The sequence below is a fragment of the Polyodon spathula genome, chromosome 19, assembly GCF_017654505.1.
Source record: "Polyodon spathula isolate WHYD16114869_AA chromosome 19, ASM1765450v1, whole genome shotgun sequence".
NCBI lineage: Eukaryota > Metazoa > Chordata > Actinopteri > Acipenseriformes > Polyodontidae > Polyodon > Polyodon spathula.
Genome location: NC_054552.1, coordinates 19,595,880 through 19,613,667, shown reverse-complemented (window position 1 = coordinate 19,613,667; position 17,788 = coordinate 19,595,880). Strand labels below are relative to the sequence as shown.

The window sequence follows — 17,788 nt, the reverse complement described above, 5'->3', positions numbered from 1 at the left end:
GTCTTGAGGCACACTGACTGGTTTATTAAATCTTTCAAGAACCGCCATCATATCATGAAATAGTTTTGTATTCAGATTTCCACAAGTGTGCACCTCATCGCTATGAAATGGCACTAAACAAATGGCAAAATGTACCACTGTTTCTCTTGATACAGTTGGAAATTGCTGGAGCGATTGAAAAAAACCTGAATAAGACACAAGTTGCTGAGCAATTTTGTGTTTGCCGTTCTGGTGAGTTCTTCACCATTCTCTTAAATAATGGGCATTTCTTGCATATTGCTGCTGCATTTATTTTTTTTTAATCATTGTAGGGGTGCTGTGTTAATTTAGTTTGAGAGTTAGTTTATTAACATTAGTTTATCTGCTACTTTATGATTATAGTTTATTAACATACACTTGCCTATTGCTTTTTGTTTACTTATTCAGTTCATTTCATATGTTGATCCATGTGCATCATGACAAGTAATATATTTATGAATCTATTGATTCATATTGCATCTGGTGGCTAACTCTGTCTTCTAGAAAACTTTGGCTATAAGAACTCTCGCTTGCTTCCTGAGTGGTGTTCTCTTAACCAGAGACTACTGTACTACAATAATTGCTAGTAAATTGGCTGGTCAAACAAGTATTCAATGTTTGCTGGCAAACCAGACTTAGAATACTTTGTTTGTTATTTTCTGGCACCTACTGTATTGTCCTGTTGGATTAAGACACAACAGGGGTGTGATTAACATGAGATAGTTATACTGTATGAGGCATAATACAAAACAAAAGGTTTTTAACCCCTTAAGGGTGTAATTTATCATATTCAAGGTGCCTGCATCCTTTACGCACGCATTGGTTTGTCAGAACTGTCAGGTTTGCAGTTCTCTGCCTCCCGGGGAAATGTCTGTCTGTCTGACTTGGGCGTCTCACTGCAGATTATTACTCTGCATTGTAGTTCCCATTGTGGAGAACTGGAAAACATGGACCTAGGTATGTTTTGGATCGGAGTGGACTGAAGGACTATTCTGAGTTATACTTCTTTCACGTGATCTCCTGTGTACAGTTACGTGTTTGGTGAAATCCATTTCAAACTTTCTTGCTGGATTCTATTTAAATTGAGTTCCGGTTATACATGCAAAGCACTTCCTATTTAGTGTCCAATTATTTTGCACCTGTTTTTCTCCCCAGCTCGGAATAACCAAGTCAGAGGGTGTCCCACTGCCAAGCCAATCCCCTTCTTGTACCCAGGAGCTTGATAGCAGATCGGTGAGCTACCAGCTCCTGTCAGACAAAGGCCAGCCCAGAAGCTCACTGACAGTCTGGCCAACAGATGAGCAGTCAGGAGAACCAGTCTCTGCCAATTGTCTTACCCCACTAACCCACAGGAGCTCTGCCAAAGCCAATGTGACGCTCCCTCAGGAATACACAGCAAACGTCACACAACCAGGGTGGCACTCCCCTGCCTGTATGACTCACCTTGCACAGTATGAGACAACTTTTACCATAGTTTTCCTATAGCAGAAGCACAAAGAAATAAAGTAACATTGTAACCACAACCCTGTATTTCAAACAACAGTGTCAGGACTTTGCACATACTCTTATATATATATATATATATATATATATATATATATATATATATATATATATATATATATATATAGCTCTGGAAAAAATTAAGAGACCACTGCAAATGTTTCTTAAATCAGCATCTCTACATGTATGGCAGCCATTCCATTCCAGTGTCTGTTGAATTCCAACACAGGTACACCTCATTCTACTGAATGAGGTACTGATTAGGGGATCACCTGAACCAAATCTTATTTAACGAGGAAAAGTATAAAAACCACTCCTGTGGTCATCACTATCCTCTTGCAATAGGACCAGCTGGATGGCAAAACAGTGCTAGTAGTACCTCAAAAGTAATTGGAATCAAAAAATAACTATTGACCATGCCCAAAGAGTTGAAAAGGAAAGTTTTGAGTGAGGAAAAGAAGGGTTCAATTCTGGCTTTACTGGCAGAGGGATACAGTGAGCGTCGGGTTGCTTCCATCCTTAAAATTTCAAAGACGGCGGTTCATAAGAACAAGGTCAAGCAGCACACATTGGGGACAACAAAGCTACTGACCGGCAGAGGGCGAAAACGACTCTCCACTGACCGGGATGACCGCCAACTCATTCGAATGTCACTCAGCAACCGTAGGATGACATCAAGTAACCTACAAAAAGAATGGCAAACGGCAGTGGGGTGAAGTGCACGGCAAGAACGGTTCGAAACAGGCTCCTAGGGGCAGGGCTGAAGTCGTGCAAAGCTAGAAAAAAGCCCTTCATCAATGAGAAGCAAAGAAGAGCCAGGCTGAGGTTTGCAAAAGACTATAAGGATTGGACCGTAGAGGAGTGGAGTAAAGTCATCTTCTCTGATGAGTCCAATTTTCAGCTTTGCCCAACACCTGGTCGTCTAATGGTTAGACGGAGACCTGGAGAGGCCTACAAGCCACAGTGTCTCACACCCACTGTGAAATGTGGTGGAGGATCGTTGATGATCTGGGGATGCTTCAGCAAGGCTTGAATCGGGCAGATTTGTCTTTGTGAAGGACGCATGAATCAAGTCAAGTACAAGGTTGTCCTGGAAGAAAACTTGCTTCCTTCTGCTCTGACAATGTTCCCCAACTCTGAGGATTGGTTTTTCCAGCAGGACAATGCTCCATGCCACACAGCCAGGTCAATCAAGATGTGGATGGAGGACAACCAGATCAAGACCCTGTCATGGCCAGTCCAATCTCCAGACCTGAACCCCATTGAAAACCTCTGGAATGTGATCAAGAGGAAGATGCATGATCACAAGCCATCAAACAAAGCCGAGCTGCTTGAATTTTTGTGCCAGTAGTGGCATAAAGTCACCCAACATCAATGTGAAAGACTGGTGGAGAGCATGCCAAGATTATTTTTGTTTAATAAAGAACTTTATTTTTTGCCTTTACATTGTCTCTGAGCCTCAGCCCTTTGTCATCCTGTCAAACTTGGTGTCAGAAGTGGGACAGCACCACCTAGAGGCTCAGAGCAGTATATTTTTTTGGAATTTTGGAATTTATTTTTGAGTTTTTGGATTTTGAAGGGTCTTTTTGTTCTTTGTTCATCGGTGAGCAGAATGGGCAAAAAGCAGAGGTAGTGGAGGAAGCAGCAGCAGCAGCAACGGCGGCAGCCGCCACCACCAACCCAAGTCCTGTGGGAGGACCCAGCAAGCTTGTTCCCGTGGTGCACCTGGTGCGGGAAGGAAGACCACCGGTGGAGGTCCTGTTGTGGGCGCTGTGAGCTGGATGGCTACACCTGGGCAGGATTCCCCCACAACCCAGACCAGGAGCAGCTACCAACCCCGTCCTCAGCAGCCACCCTACCAACACTGCTTTCACCACCATCACGGGAGATCTGAAGCTAATTGGTTTTCACACTCAATCATTTTCTAAATCACAATATTAAAGTGCAGGGGATCAGAACACAGCAGTGACAGGCCTGCTTCAGCGAATACAGAGTTCAGACTGGGGTTGGGAAATTATTGATTGACTACTGCAGACAGAACTGACTGCTGTCTATCCTTCACTACATTAATGTACTATACTTTTCAAAATGCTGAAGGCCAGTAACTCTCATAGACCATAAATAATCTAAACTGCCCCCTTGAGGCTTACTTATATTTGTATTTATATGATATTTAACTAGGCTGTGGTTGGGACCATAATAGCACTTGTAAACAATTTATATACTGTATTACAAAATACATGATTAATTAAATACACAAAAACAGTTTTAATTACATACTCAAAGTTACAGCTTTTTATAAAAGTAGAGACCAAAATGGTTGCTACTTGGAGCACCAAGACCACACTACTTCCCAGACTCTCAGCTCTAACAACTAGGCCATATTGTTTCCCAGTACCTCAGTTCAAGCCACTAGGCCACATAGCCTCCGTCACTCAGCTCTAAGAAATATGCCACAGTTCCTTTTACAGGACTGAAAGCAAAAAATATTGAAAAATAGAATAATTTGAAATCCCTCCAGGTTACATAAAGAGTTATAGCAAGGTTTGCATTTTCACCTGGGGCATTTTTCTTTGTTTCACAGCAATTTGTTTTCATTGGCAGTATATGTATTATTTTCTGAGCTTAAGCGTTTCCTTTTGGGGAAAAGAAGCACCACAGTCTTAACGTTTAAATAGGGAAAGTTTGCCATCCGTCAAAATACAAGTGCCGCTGGACAGTCCAAAATCAACTTTGCCAGTCCCTTACGGGCCTGCAAAAATGACTGCACTGAAAGTCTCCAATAACACCAGATGATTCATGTCAAAATATCATTCAGTAAAACTCTAAGATCTTGTGTGGTGAGAAAGCATATTATCAAGGTGAGAACAAGATCCAGACTGACAGTGCAGAGGAATAAATCAGCTAAACAACCACTACATTTATATGCAGGCAGTATTTCAAGTAGACAGTGTGACAATAGCAAATAAAAACCATGACACTTTATGTATTTGGAATTCTGTGTTTAGATTGAAGGGAATATTAATATTCCCTATACATTACATAGGGTGTTCAAAAAGTAGATTTCATTTTTGAGAATGTCCGTCACCCTTGCTATCATCTGGAGAACTGCTTTGCCAGGAAACGTTATTATTAAGTTATTAATAGTATCTGATTCTAAGGATATAAGGTGGTGTCTGTCTATTCGATTACCCATTCATATGTCATATGTTGCACTTACATTGTTTGTGAAGAGACATTGAATTGCTAATTCTAATTCTACACATACAGATGGTGTAGGTCATGGTCATCAACTTTTTCTTCATAATGGTAGCTTTTCAGTTTTATAGTATTTACTAAATCTAAAACAACTGAAAGAGAAAACTTGATAGATCTCCTACAGCAGTGTTTCTCAAACTGGGGGTCCTGACCCAAAAGGGGGTCACAAGGTTATTGTAGTGGGGACGAGAACCCCAGATTTAGAGATTTAGTCAGCAACTACAAATACCTGGGTTTTTGGCTTGACAATCACTTGAATTTTAATACACATATAGACGCTCCTACCAGATAGTTAAAAGTTAAATTGAGTTTCTATTTTATATTAAAACCTTGTTTATCTTTACAAACAAATAAAAAGTTGATCTCCTGCACTTTTATCACACTGGTTGATAGAGGGGACATGATCTAAATGTTTTACACATCTTCAATTTTGGAAAAAATAGATCTTATTTACCAGGGTGCTTAAAGGTACGTTACTAATTCAAAATATTCTACTCATCACTATTAAATGTGTAAATTGGCTGGCTGCTCAACTCTGTCTTCCTGAAGGCTAAAGCACTGATACATATTTTTGTATTTTTGATTGATAAAATAATGATTATTTCAAAAACATATAGTTAGATTATGTGATCCACTAGACATACATTGATGTGTGGGAAAGTCTACAACAATCATGAGAAATCTCATTGACTTTACAAGGGAAGCCCATGCTACAACAGCGTCTGCATTGACCAACATGTCATTGGGATCAAATAAGATTTATATGCAACCCACTTCTTTGACTATCGCTGGTATGTAGCTTGTAAATAATTTATCTTAAACTTCAAAATCTGTCGCTGATTTTTCAATTGCTATAACAACAGATGTTTGAAGTAAATTCATTAGCACTGTACCCTAAAGAAGACATGTTTGTCAAAACGCTTGTTTACTAAACATATCTTACAGTTGACCTGTACTGGTACTTAAATTAACTGGCCAAGTAGAGTTAAAAACAAGTCTAAAATGGAATGTGATTGATTCAGAAAGCAGTTAATGAGTTATTATGTTCAGTAAATTAAATAGCTAATACCTGGGATGAATACTCTTGTTGTGGACGACAATGTAATCCTTTGTGATGTTTTCAGTCAGCACTTCATAGTGAAGATATTATTACAGGCTGAGTGAGATCTGCTGCATCTCTTAAAGTGACCAAGGCACATTACAACCTCCAAACTATAAATGCAATCAACATTTGCTACCAATTGAACACACAAAAGAACTGCAGGTACTTTACACTGGTACAAACTAAGCCAAAATCATGTCCATTAGGTGCTATGTTAGTGCATACTGATATTACAATGTACTTAGAACATACTACAGGATGTATTATACTGTCAATATGCATTATTTGTGATAACAAAATATGTGGTTAAAATAGAAAAATGTATTAAATTAGTACTTTTCTGGTACATTTTAGTAGGTTAATCAGAGATGTATTTTGTTTTTTAAAAAAGTATACTAATAAATTACTGTATGCTGGTATAATACAAAATACTATTTTTAGCTTGGCTCTGAAAAGGGTCTAAAAACATGTTTACATAACGTGGATGAATAGCACTAAAATACAGTGTGGCAGAGCAGGGCTCTGCCCTTGGAAACACTGGCAGGGATGGAGTTAAATTCTCCTCCCTGCCCAGGTTGATTGCCCCAGGTGGGAGCAATCAACTAATGTAATTAATCAATTATCATTTAGCAACCTGACATAAAAGGAGGCCTCTGCTTCTCATTTGGGAGGAGGGAGCTGAGGAAGCAGGTTGGTGTTTTATTGGTTGTGATTTTTCAATTTTCTAAATCCAGTGAAGGCATTGCCCAGCCTGGAAACCTTTATTTTGTACATTTTGCTTTTTGTGTTTCAATCCTTTGTTTTGGCCCTTGTGCCTTTTTATTTTTGTATCTATTTATAATAAAATTATATTTTTTTGAACTGCAGTCTGTCTCTGGGCCTCTATCCACTCACCAGCCTGCCACATATGGCGTCAGATTGGGATAGCGCCACCTAGAGGCTCAGAGCAGTATATATTTTTTTTTTTTTTGGGAATTTTTGGGATAATTTTTTTTTTTTTTTTTTTTTTTTTAAAAAATGGGAAAGAAGAGCAGACAGCGGTAAAGGCAGGACAAGCAGCAGCTGAAGAAATGTAAGCTGCTGCAGCCACCGCTGGAGGACCCAGCCTGCCTCTTCCCCTGGTGTTCCTGGTGCGGGAAGGAGGACCATCGTTGGCGGTCCTGCCCAGATGTGCCACCGGCAAACTGGTGTGGCCAGTGTGAGGACGGCCACAACTGGACAGGATACCCCTACAACCAGGCCCAGGAAGAGGTGCAGTGTTCACCCCGGGCATCAGGGGCCACCCCACTACCTCCAGCACCACCACCTTCACCACCGTCCCAGGAGATCTGAGACTGGTTGATACACCCTGAGGCAGACCTCGTCCATGATCTCCCCATAGTTATCAACACACAGTGGCGGTCGAGATGGGGAGAGGTAGGAACAGTGGGAGAAACAACACCACCCGGCGTCCTTCCCAGAGATTGCCCTCATGGTAGTTAATTACCTGGCGGTAGACATGGGAGATGCCGCTCCCAGAGCCAGAGAGGGAGGAGCCGCCGCTCCCAGAGCCCAGAGAGGGAGCAGCCGCCGCTCCCAGAGCCCAGAGAGGGAGCAGCCGCCGCTCCCAGAGCCCAGAGAGGGAGCAGCCGCCGCTCCCAGAGCCCAGAGAGGGGAGCCGCCGCTCCCAGCCGCCGCTCCCAGAGCCCAGAGAGGGAGCAGCCGCCGCTCCCAGAGCCCAGAGAGGGAGCAGCCGCCGCTCCCAGAGCCCAGAGAGGGAGCAGCTGCCGCTCCCAGAGCCCAGAGGGGAGGAGCTATGGCCCAAGGATGCCTGCCTTGCACCGCCCAAGGATGCCTGCCTTGCACCGCCCAGGGATGCCATGCCCGCTCCGCTCAGGGATGACACGTTTTCATCGCCTGGGGTTGCCTGCTACTGTCTCTGCCACTAGAGGGAGCTGGGCCGCTGTCGCCGTACTACCTTGGAGATCCAGTGCCCCCTCAACCAAAGAAGGCTTGGGGGCTCCGACATCAACCCCGCCCACCATAACAGCCCACCCAAGGGACATAATTGGACTCTTGGGGGGAGGGGGAAGGGGGGAGTTTGGCCGATTGTAGCCTCTGTACTTTGTACGTGGGGGGAGGTGTGTGGCAGAGCAGGGTTCTGCCCTTGGAAACTCTGGCAGGGATGGAGTTACATTCTCCTCCCTGCCCAGGTTGATTGCCCCAGGTGGGAGCAATCAACTAATGTAATTAATCAATTATCATTTAGCCACCTGACATAAAAGGAGGCCTCTGCTTCTCATTTGGGAGGAGGGAGCTGAGGAAGCAGGTTGGTGTTTTGTTGGTTGTGATTTTTCAATTTTCTAAATCCAGTGAAGGCATTGCCCAGCCTGGAAACCTTTATTTTGTACATTTTGCTTTTTGTCTTTCTTTTTGTGTTTCAATCCTTTGTTTTGGCCCTTGTGCCTTTTTATTTTTGTATCTATTTATAAAAGTATATTTTGAACTGCAGTCTGTCTCTGGGCCTCTATCCACTCACCAGCCTGCCACATACTGTTATTTGAGTCTCCCACATTTACAAGTCCATTATTATTTTTTTGATCCTTTTATGTTCCAGGTTTTCATTTCCTTTTGGCTTTTAAATAATGTATCCTGCCAGAACCCAGTCAATTTGATGAAGTTCTGCACTGGCTTCCTCTCCTTGTTCACTTCCAGTATTACAGGAAACAGGTGGGGTGCTTTAACAAGAAACACAGTAATACAGAAATTGTGTTGGGTATGGAAAACCAAAAAATCAACAGCAAGACTGCAGAGAAACGCTTAAAGCGTTTTTGAAGCCTTGGATATTCCTCTTGCATCTACTTAAAACAAAAAACACACCATAATATCTGAAAAGAGAATAACATTCATGTTTTAACCACAGAACCATGTTGTTATATCACTCTATGGCTACACTTTTGCCTGTAGTAATGTGACACTGCCTATGTAGGTTAATATAGCGATGGTTGCTCAAACTGTGAGATGTCCACCTGCCTTGGGGATTACTATTGATATAGGCTTGGTTCAAATTGCTGCAGTCTGAAAGGACCCAGTAGTGTCCTTTAGATCAGCAAGGTTCTTTCATCACACTCTTGTTTTTAATCTCCTAAAGGATACACCGCTGGCAAGGTTTGCTAATCAGTTCCCTTCTCTGTCAATGAGCGCCTTAATTTTTACAATAACTGCTGTCAGCTACCATTACCCTCATGGACAGAAAAAGAGGCTTGATCTCCACTCCTCGCGTGACACAGCACAGTTCATATCTGCCATTTCAACACACAACAACCTCTATTACACAATAGCATCGGCAGTATACCTGAACTCCACCAAAGCATAACAATGATATTCTCAGCAAGGTAATGGTCTTGCCCCACTGGTGCAACACATGTTGGGCTCTTTTCACACAGCTTTAACGCAAACACTTGCATTCTTAAATCATGTTTTTTGAGTGGGTATCATCGAATGTGATCTTCTACAACTTCAAAATGCTTCAGAATCCTGAGGTAAAATGATAAGAAACAAAGTCAAACACACACAACTTTTGGCTAGAGTTTTCTTCAGTGTACACTAGTTTCTTATAACTTTAGACTAACACACTTGCAAATTTGAGTTAAGAGGATACATTATACATTTCCAGAATATTTTATGGTTTTGCCTGTTTAATGTTACAAGAGTTTAATGCCATAAAAGTGTTTTAGATCATCCTATAGTGTTGTTTCTGCTTACGGATATGTTCTTTTTTAAACCACAAGGACTGCTTCTGCAAAGTCAAGTTAGAAATTTAATATCATGAAAATGTAGATGATACGAAGTATCCCTGAAGCATGTCTGGCTGCAATGGCTTTCAATTACATTGTAACTGGTATTCATAAAACTCCTTAAACATCCTTTAAGGCAAGCCAACATGGCTAAAAAATACCAATGTTAATGCAAATAGTATGAATTAATTTAGTCTTGCCTGCTCCAATTGTCACAGTGGTCTGGTAGAAACTTTCTGCTTTCCACATCTTTTTCTATTTAGTGCCCTGCATACACATGACTGAGCAACAAGACTTAAACAAGGCCTACACTGTTTTTAAAAAGTCCATCGTATTTTTGTTAGCCATGTCTACATTTTAAAATAGGCCTAGAAAAAGATAAACATACACATAACCATTTAAGCTTGGCTAAATTTAGTTTACATAAGCCTTTATGATAATTATTTTCAACTTTATACCAAACAAAATATGATTTTACTGTGTACTTCTGTGAGCCTAATCAAAAGACACTGGTTACACAAACTTTGTTTCTATTCTACAAATATAGTTGCCATAGGAGTAAATAATCCCACTGGGTTTATACAACAATCCAAATTCCAGGAGTTTAGGGCCCAGTGGCACTGTCTTATTTCTTTTGCACTTCCATCAACATTGTAACAATAATAATAAAGTGCATATTATAGTTTGCCACAATCTTATACGAAGAGATCAGATTTGTTCATTTATTCTCCAGGAATAATCTTCCTTTTCTGGACTTGTAGTAACTATGCTCTTCCATGGGTGTGTACCTATGGTTTCCAAATTGCCATACACTGACTACTGCCTTCTACTCTACTCACATGGCCTCCGACTGTTAAAAGTACAAACCCCACTTTTCAAATCAAATCACAAACCAAACAAATTACAAAAAAATAAATGCACTGCCCAGCACTGGAAAAAAAAAAAACAGAATAAAATACAGAAATTATGTGAACAACTCTTACTCTCATAGTGACAGGACTAGCTCACCTTGCAGGGTGGGACACACGCTTACTTACTTCTTGAAGCCGCCCTACTGTACCACTTAGTTACACTGATTGTCATCTGCAGTACAAGCTCTCCAACAGTATACTAGACAGTACTGAAAGTACTCAACTCCCAGTTGCACTGTTCATACATAAAACATATTAATATTGATACCTTAATTGATAGACTAAAAACGTTTCGAGATCATTTATGCCGTGCCTATAACCAGCATCTCTGTATAAGCACTATTAATAACACAGCCACTGATGAGAATTAGATTATCATCACATACTTGTATTTAGCAGTCAACACTTCTTTTAACTTATTTTTATGGTCCTCGTTTAAAAAAAGGGGAATTTTGGTCTGTCTGTCGCACAACATAGTGAACACTGGTTTAATTTTCACCAATCTTCACCAAACTTGTATCATACACTGCTATAGATGTTTCAGATGTTTTTATCCTTTCAGGTAATGTGCAATTATTATACGGTTATGCGTACCCTCTGTATGTGCATGCACTGGTTCATTAAGCTTACATTATATTTTCATAGTTATTTTTTATTTTTTATGTTAATGCATTGTGTTGTAGGGTGTCCCTGATTGTATAAGGAGGACAGTCTATCATATAAAAGTCTCAAAATGTAAACCCAAAATTACAGCAATTCTTTTTTACTTTTTTGCAGGATGCGACAAGTAAGTAAGCCGCTCAGAGAAGATTGGTAAAAGAACCCACTTAACGGAATATTCAATTCCGTTCCCTTGGAGCAGCTCAGAGCGCTGCAGAACAGATTTTATCAGTGATTCTTGTGAGTGGAAAAATTCTCGTTCTGAGCCACTTACTTACTTAACGTGCCCACAGTGTTTCACCAGCCGGTGTCACACGTTGAAGATGAGACCATCTTCTAAAATTAAATACTACACATTATCATTTGATCATACAGGAAATGTAACTGAATCCAACAAAATACAGTAAATATGGATCAATGCACAGAAAGTATGTTACATTGCAATTAAAGGCTTAATTCAGAAATGTTATTATAGTCGTTTCAAACCAGTGAAGTCCATCAGTATTTCTGAAAGCTTCTCCCTCTTTTTTAATCATTTGATTGCAGTTAAACTCTGTAGAGTGTGAGTTCATATGTTCTATTTTACTCATGTTGGTTTATTACTTAATTGGTTTATTATTGAGGTGCATACATTGTGTCAGGCATATCCGAATGTATAGCATAACGGTGTCTGCATTTGCAAGGGACTACTGGAAAAATATGTGAAGTGTGAGGTACGTCCACTAATCCTACAGGTTATAATGTCACTGTAATTCGGTGAAGTCTACAGGAGTATCAGTCTGGTGAGACGGCACTGAGTGTTGAGCTCACCGTAATTCTTTTCATGTCCAGATGTCGTAGTTGCACCATGTAGCGCAGGGCAGTCTGCTTGTACCATGACTCCTGAGCTATGGGATTCTCATCCAGGGAGACCTCAGTGAGGGACAGGGAATCGAAGAGGCAGACGATGTCTTCAAAACTGAGCGGACACAAACACAGGAGTTCAGGGTTACACACTGGGTCTACAGAGGTTCCCTTTGAGGCGATGTTAAGCACACAGAACATTTTTAAAGCTTTGCTTTAAAGTGGGTTCCAATGTTTTAAAGTGATTTAAATGTTGTAAAGCTCCTGCTCATTCCTAGACTTTGAGGCAGAGTCAATAACAAAAAACTACAAAGGGAACTTTCTGGTTACAAAAACACCACCTGTAATCATAGAATACGCAATGTACCAGCTGTATAGACACTGTCTGAAAAAGTGAGTGGTCTGTATCCTTGATATTGTAAAAGGTTAAAACAGTTATTGATTCCAGCCATTAATGAAGAGGTAATTAAAGTTTTAAACCTATTCTCCAGTGTTATCCCCCTCACTGTTTAATTCAAAATGTCACTGGTGGTTGTTGAGGTTACAGGAATGAATGTGTCATTTGAAAATAAAACTGATTTAATGGCTAGTTGTATGTTGAGGTCCTGTAGTTGTGCTTAACATTTACCCTAGATTTACTGACTGTGTTTTTGCAGCTGCTTTGAGACAGCCTGGGGTAAAGCAATCTGTTATTACAGAGTACTTGTATGCTGTAATATTTCAACAAATAGGACGTTGTTTAACCTGGTATTCTACTTGTGTCACACTATTTTAAAAATACATTTCTATTTAGAAAACAATAATTTTACAACTTTTTTGTAACATAGCTTGTGTACAGTTGACCTGCTTTCGCTAAACTCACAGGCTTCAAACTGCCATGTCTCTTCAGTAAAATAAAACTAGTTCAACATAATAGGGTGCATTCCATTAATCTAAACTGCTCTAAACACAGCCACCATTTAAAAATATAAAACACAAACAAGCCTTTTTTATGTTCTAATCACAAAAAGACTGACACACAAATTCAAGGGTTTTATTGCTTTCAAAAAATGGTTCGAAGTCATGATGAAATAGGTTAATCTTACAATAATAGGCTCTAGATAGTGGTTTGTTGTAATATGAATTGAAGACATCTATGAAATGAGTATCATGGCTGCTTCAGTGATTTCAATGAGATTCTTAACTGGTTTAACAGAGGTACCAGCAAATAGTTGACCAATCAAACAGTAAAGTAAGAGTCAACATCAGAAACTGGTAATCTCACATCACGGGATTGTGAATTCATTGTGAACCGTGTGGTTTTCAGATGACCGGAAGTGCATTTGCAATATATAAACATGTAAATGACATTTTAGAACATTTAATAAATTCCAAGCAATTTTTAAATGAAGTGCACAGTGTTACAAAACAGTACGCTCACAAATCAGAGCATCAGACATTAGCAAATAAATGATTTATTAATGATGTTTTTATTTTACGACTGAGAACTTTATATATAGTACTGTGCACAAGTTTTAGGCAGGTGTGAAAAAATGCTGTAAAGTAAGAATGCTTTCAAAAATAGACATGTTAATAGTTTATATTTATCAATTAACAAAATGCAAAGTGAGTGAACAGAAGAAAAATCTACATCAAATCCATATTTGGTGTGACCACCCTTTGCCTTCAAAACAGCATCAATTCTTCTAGGTACACTTGCACAGAGTTTTTGAAGGCGCAGGTAGGTTGGCCCAAACATTTTAGAGAACTAACCATAGTTCTTCTGTGGATTTAGGCAGCCTCAGTTGCTTCTCTCTCTTCATGTAATCCCAGACAGACTCGATGATGTTGAGACCAGGGCTCTGTGGGGGCCATACCATCACTTCCAGGACTCCTTGTTCTTCTTTACACTGAAGATAGTTCTTAATGACTTTTGCTGTATGTTTGGGGTCGTTGTCATGCTGCAGAATAAATATGGGGCCAATCAGATGCCTCCCTGATGGTATTGCATGATGGATAAGTATCTGCCTGTACTTGTCAGCATTGAGGAGACCATTAATTCTGACCAAATCCCCAACTGCATTTACAGAAATGCAGCCCCAAACTTGCAAGGAACCGCCACCGTGCTTCACTGTTGCCTGCAGACATTCATTCGTGTACCACTCTCCAGCCCTTCGGCTAACAAACTGCCTTCTGCTACAGCCAAATATGGCAAATTTTGACTCATCAGTCCAGAGCACCTGCTGCCATTTTTCTGCACCCCAGTTCCTGTGTTTTCATGCATAGTTGAGTCACTTGGCCTTGTCCACGTCGGAGGTATGGCTTTTTGGCCACAAGTCTTCCACGAAGGCCACTTCTGACCAGACTTCTCCGGACAGTAGATGGGTGTACCAGGGTCCCACTGTTTTCTGCCAATTCTGAGCTGATGGCATTGCTGGACATCTTCCGATTGCAAGGGGAAGTAAGCATGATGTGTCTTTCATCTGCTGCAGTAAGTTTCCTTGGCCAACCACTGCGTCTATGGTCCTCAATGTTGCCCGTTTCTTTGTACTTCTTCAAAAGAGCTTGGATAGCACATCTGGAAACCCCTGTCTGCCTTGAAATTTCTGCCTGGGAGAGACCTTGCTGATGCAGTATAACTACCTTGTGTCTTGTTGCTGTGCTCAGTCTTGCCATGGTGTATGACTTTTGACAGTAAACTGTCTTATGCAACCTCATCTTGTTAGCTGAGTTTGGCTGTTCCTCACCCAGTTTTATTCCTCCTACACAGCTGTTTCTGTTTCAGTTAATGATTGTGTGTCAACCTACATATTGAATTGATGATCATTAGCACCTGTTTGGTATAATTGTTTAATCATACACCTGACTCAATGCCTACAAAATCCCTGACTTTGTGCAACTGTACCTAGAAGAATTGATGCTATATTGAAGGCAAAGGATGTTGTGGCAGGGCAGGGCCCTGTCTGTAAATATTGTGCTGTGGTAATTTGGTGGTGGTTGGCAGGGATGGGGTTAATTTCCTATCCCTGCCAAAATACATGTGAGAATGTGGCTGGAGCTAATTGAATAATTGATAATTAGGCTCCAGCCATATGCTATAAAAAGGGGGGAAACTACTTTGTTTGGTGGAGGTGTTTTGGGGTGAATGTTTTTGTGTTGTGTGTTACAAAGTTCAGTGAAGACTTTGCCCAGCCTGAACAGTTTTTGTTTGACCTTTTATTTTTGGCTCTGTGAGCCGTGTTTTGTTTGACTTTTTGATTTACTTTTTGTTGATTAAAACAGCGCAGCAGAGCTTTCACTACAGTTTTATTGTCTCCGAGTCTCTGTCCTCCCGGCTATCCTGTCACACATGGTCACACCAAATATTGATTTGATGTAGATTTTTCTTCTGTTCACTCACTTTGCATTTTGTTAATTGATACATATAAACTATTAACATGTCTATTTTTTAAAGCATTCTTACTTTACAGCTTTTTTTCACACCTGCCTAAAACTTTTGCACAGTACTGTACATGCACAGCTTTTGAAGTTGTATTAGTTTATAACTGATAACAGAAGAAATACACATATACTGTTCTCCCCTAAGCTGCAATCTCTCACTGTGCTGTGCAGCATAAACTCTGACGTTGTTGTGCATCCTGAGCTGTGCTGTAACACCATGAGAATCCCATGTAGAACTGCATGGGATTTAGTTTTTCCTCTTCTGACAATATGAATGATAGCTGTCACATAAGTAAGTGCATTGTTCTTCATGTGATTTTGTCTTTCCCTCACACTTTCAAGTAAACAGTTTAAAAAATAATCCACCCCCACAGAGCAGAAACTGGATTAAATATATGATTATTGTAACTGAAAACTGCATCTCTTCCAGGTACTACGTCAACTCTTTAGCTGCCATGGTCATTAAACAAAGTTCCAGGTTGCGTCACACCAGCAGGTGATCTGCATGGCCCTCAGTGAGACTAACTTTGACAGCCCACCCCGGCCCTTACATTCATGCTCCACTCCTGCTGGGCTGCACAAGTATGTGTTTAATCCTTTCCCTGTCCTGGTCTAAACTTTCAGAAGCTGTTGTCATGAAGGAAAACCACCCCCACTGACTCAGAGCTGTGGCTTTCAGCAAACAGGTCACACAATCAAAGCTGTCGGTGCCAGCTCAATGTACAGGCACAGTGCACCCCAGTAATTGACTGCTTTGAATTTCAGTCTCCCATCTGTCTGTTAGACTGGACTCTGACTTGTATCAGTGTTAAAATAACAGGGAATTTGTTCAGAATGGGAACAATAAACATTATGGGAGATTTCTAGAACTTGGAGTTGGGGTGAGTTGCTTAACTCCAGCCCTAAAGTTGATGTATGTTCCTTTATACAAGTTTATAACAGTACAATTTCATGGTAATTTTGCATTTTTCCCACACTTTTACCATTATATTATGCATTTACCATAATTTGCCGTGATTTACCAAACCTAATATCAGAGATCTAGCCCTAGGGATGGGGTGAGTTTCCCAGCTTTGAGATCTGAACCCCAGCCCCAGAGGTAAGGGGATTATGCCACTTTTCATATCCAAAACACTTTTTATCAATGCAGGATTTCTGAAGGGGAAGATATACTAAGGAGATTCTTTATTGTCTGAATTTTGAAGAAAATGGCAGACTAGAAACAAATTAGGGGACTGATTCCAGTTAAAACACGCATATTTTATATAATTCCCTGAAAGCTACAGGGGCTGTTAGCTGTGAGAAGGAAAGATTTGCTGAATTTAGCCTAGCGGGTAAATTACAACAAATGAACTCCGCCAACAAAGAGACATGTGAGAGTGACTTAGGGACATGTTGGGGACTGAGGTTACACTGCCTAGCAGATAACAATGACAATTACTCAGAGGCTATAATGACCACTTCACGCTGTTAGCAAACACTGTTTCTGCAATGCTTTCTTTTTAGAGCAGTGAATCTGTGAATATTCATAAGGGAGCTGCTGAGTGCCTAATAAAATAAGAGTTGCATTGTCATTTTATAATTTATATGGCTTAGAACTGCTTTACAATGCTTGAAGTAAAATAAAGCAAAAAATATATTTTACATTGTTTCAAAATGCAAAACCAAACAGACTTTCACAGCTTAAATCAAAGCATGCTTGCAATTGTACACAGACACTCCAACTGCCAGGCTCCCTTCCCTGGATCCTTCTGCCCTACACTCACTTACACTACACTCACATACCGCTGTTTTCTACCCATAACTGCTGGTAATTGGAAATTAAATTAAGTTTATAAAATCCTAAAAGGAAATGGTCTACACAAAGTTGACGCAAGTGACTACTTTACATGTTTTTAAAGAATACAATTCAATAGAGAAAACACACTATCACTATAAAGAACATATTTTCCAGTTTCATCATAAGTGTAAGTACATGATGTGTGTATGGGTGGCATATTGGTGACTTTGTACAGCATAGAAGAGTAAAATGTTTTTTTTTTTTCTTTTTCCTTACCTTTGCAATCATTGAGAGTGCTGTGATAATATTGAGTTTTATTAATTTGTTTTATTTTGTATTGTAAGCCCTCATGGGAGTGGGGCTTGCAATTTGCACTGTGTATTTATATGAGCAAAACTTACTATACCAATTTAATTCCTTATCATAACACTACGTTTAAACAATTACATTAAATGTCCAGTCCTGCTTGAACTTGTAACACCAGATACAGTATAAATCCACTGTCAGCCATTGTATT

The 17,788-nt window shown here is 40.2% G+C and overlaps 1 protein-coding gene across 1 annotated transcript in view; it reads right to left on the bottom strand.

Moving 5' to 3' along the window:
- The window catches only part of LOC121294518 (leucine-rich repeat-containing protein 49-like), a 115,146-nt gene extending 99,198 nt beyond the window's left edge, over positions 1-15,948 (bottom strand). The window contains exons 1-2 of the mRNA XM_041218313.1: positions 15,929-15,948; positions 12,039-12,186 (exon numbers count right to left, since the gene is read on the bottom strand). Coding sequence (XP_041074247.1) covers positions 12,039-12,186; positions 15,929-15,948 — 168 coding nt within the window. The remainder of the gene's footprint in view (positions 1-12,038; positions 12,187-15,928) is intronic.
- Between the last annotated feature and the right edge of the window lie 1,840 nt (positions 15,949-17,788).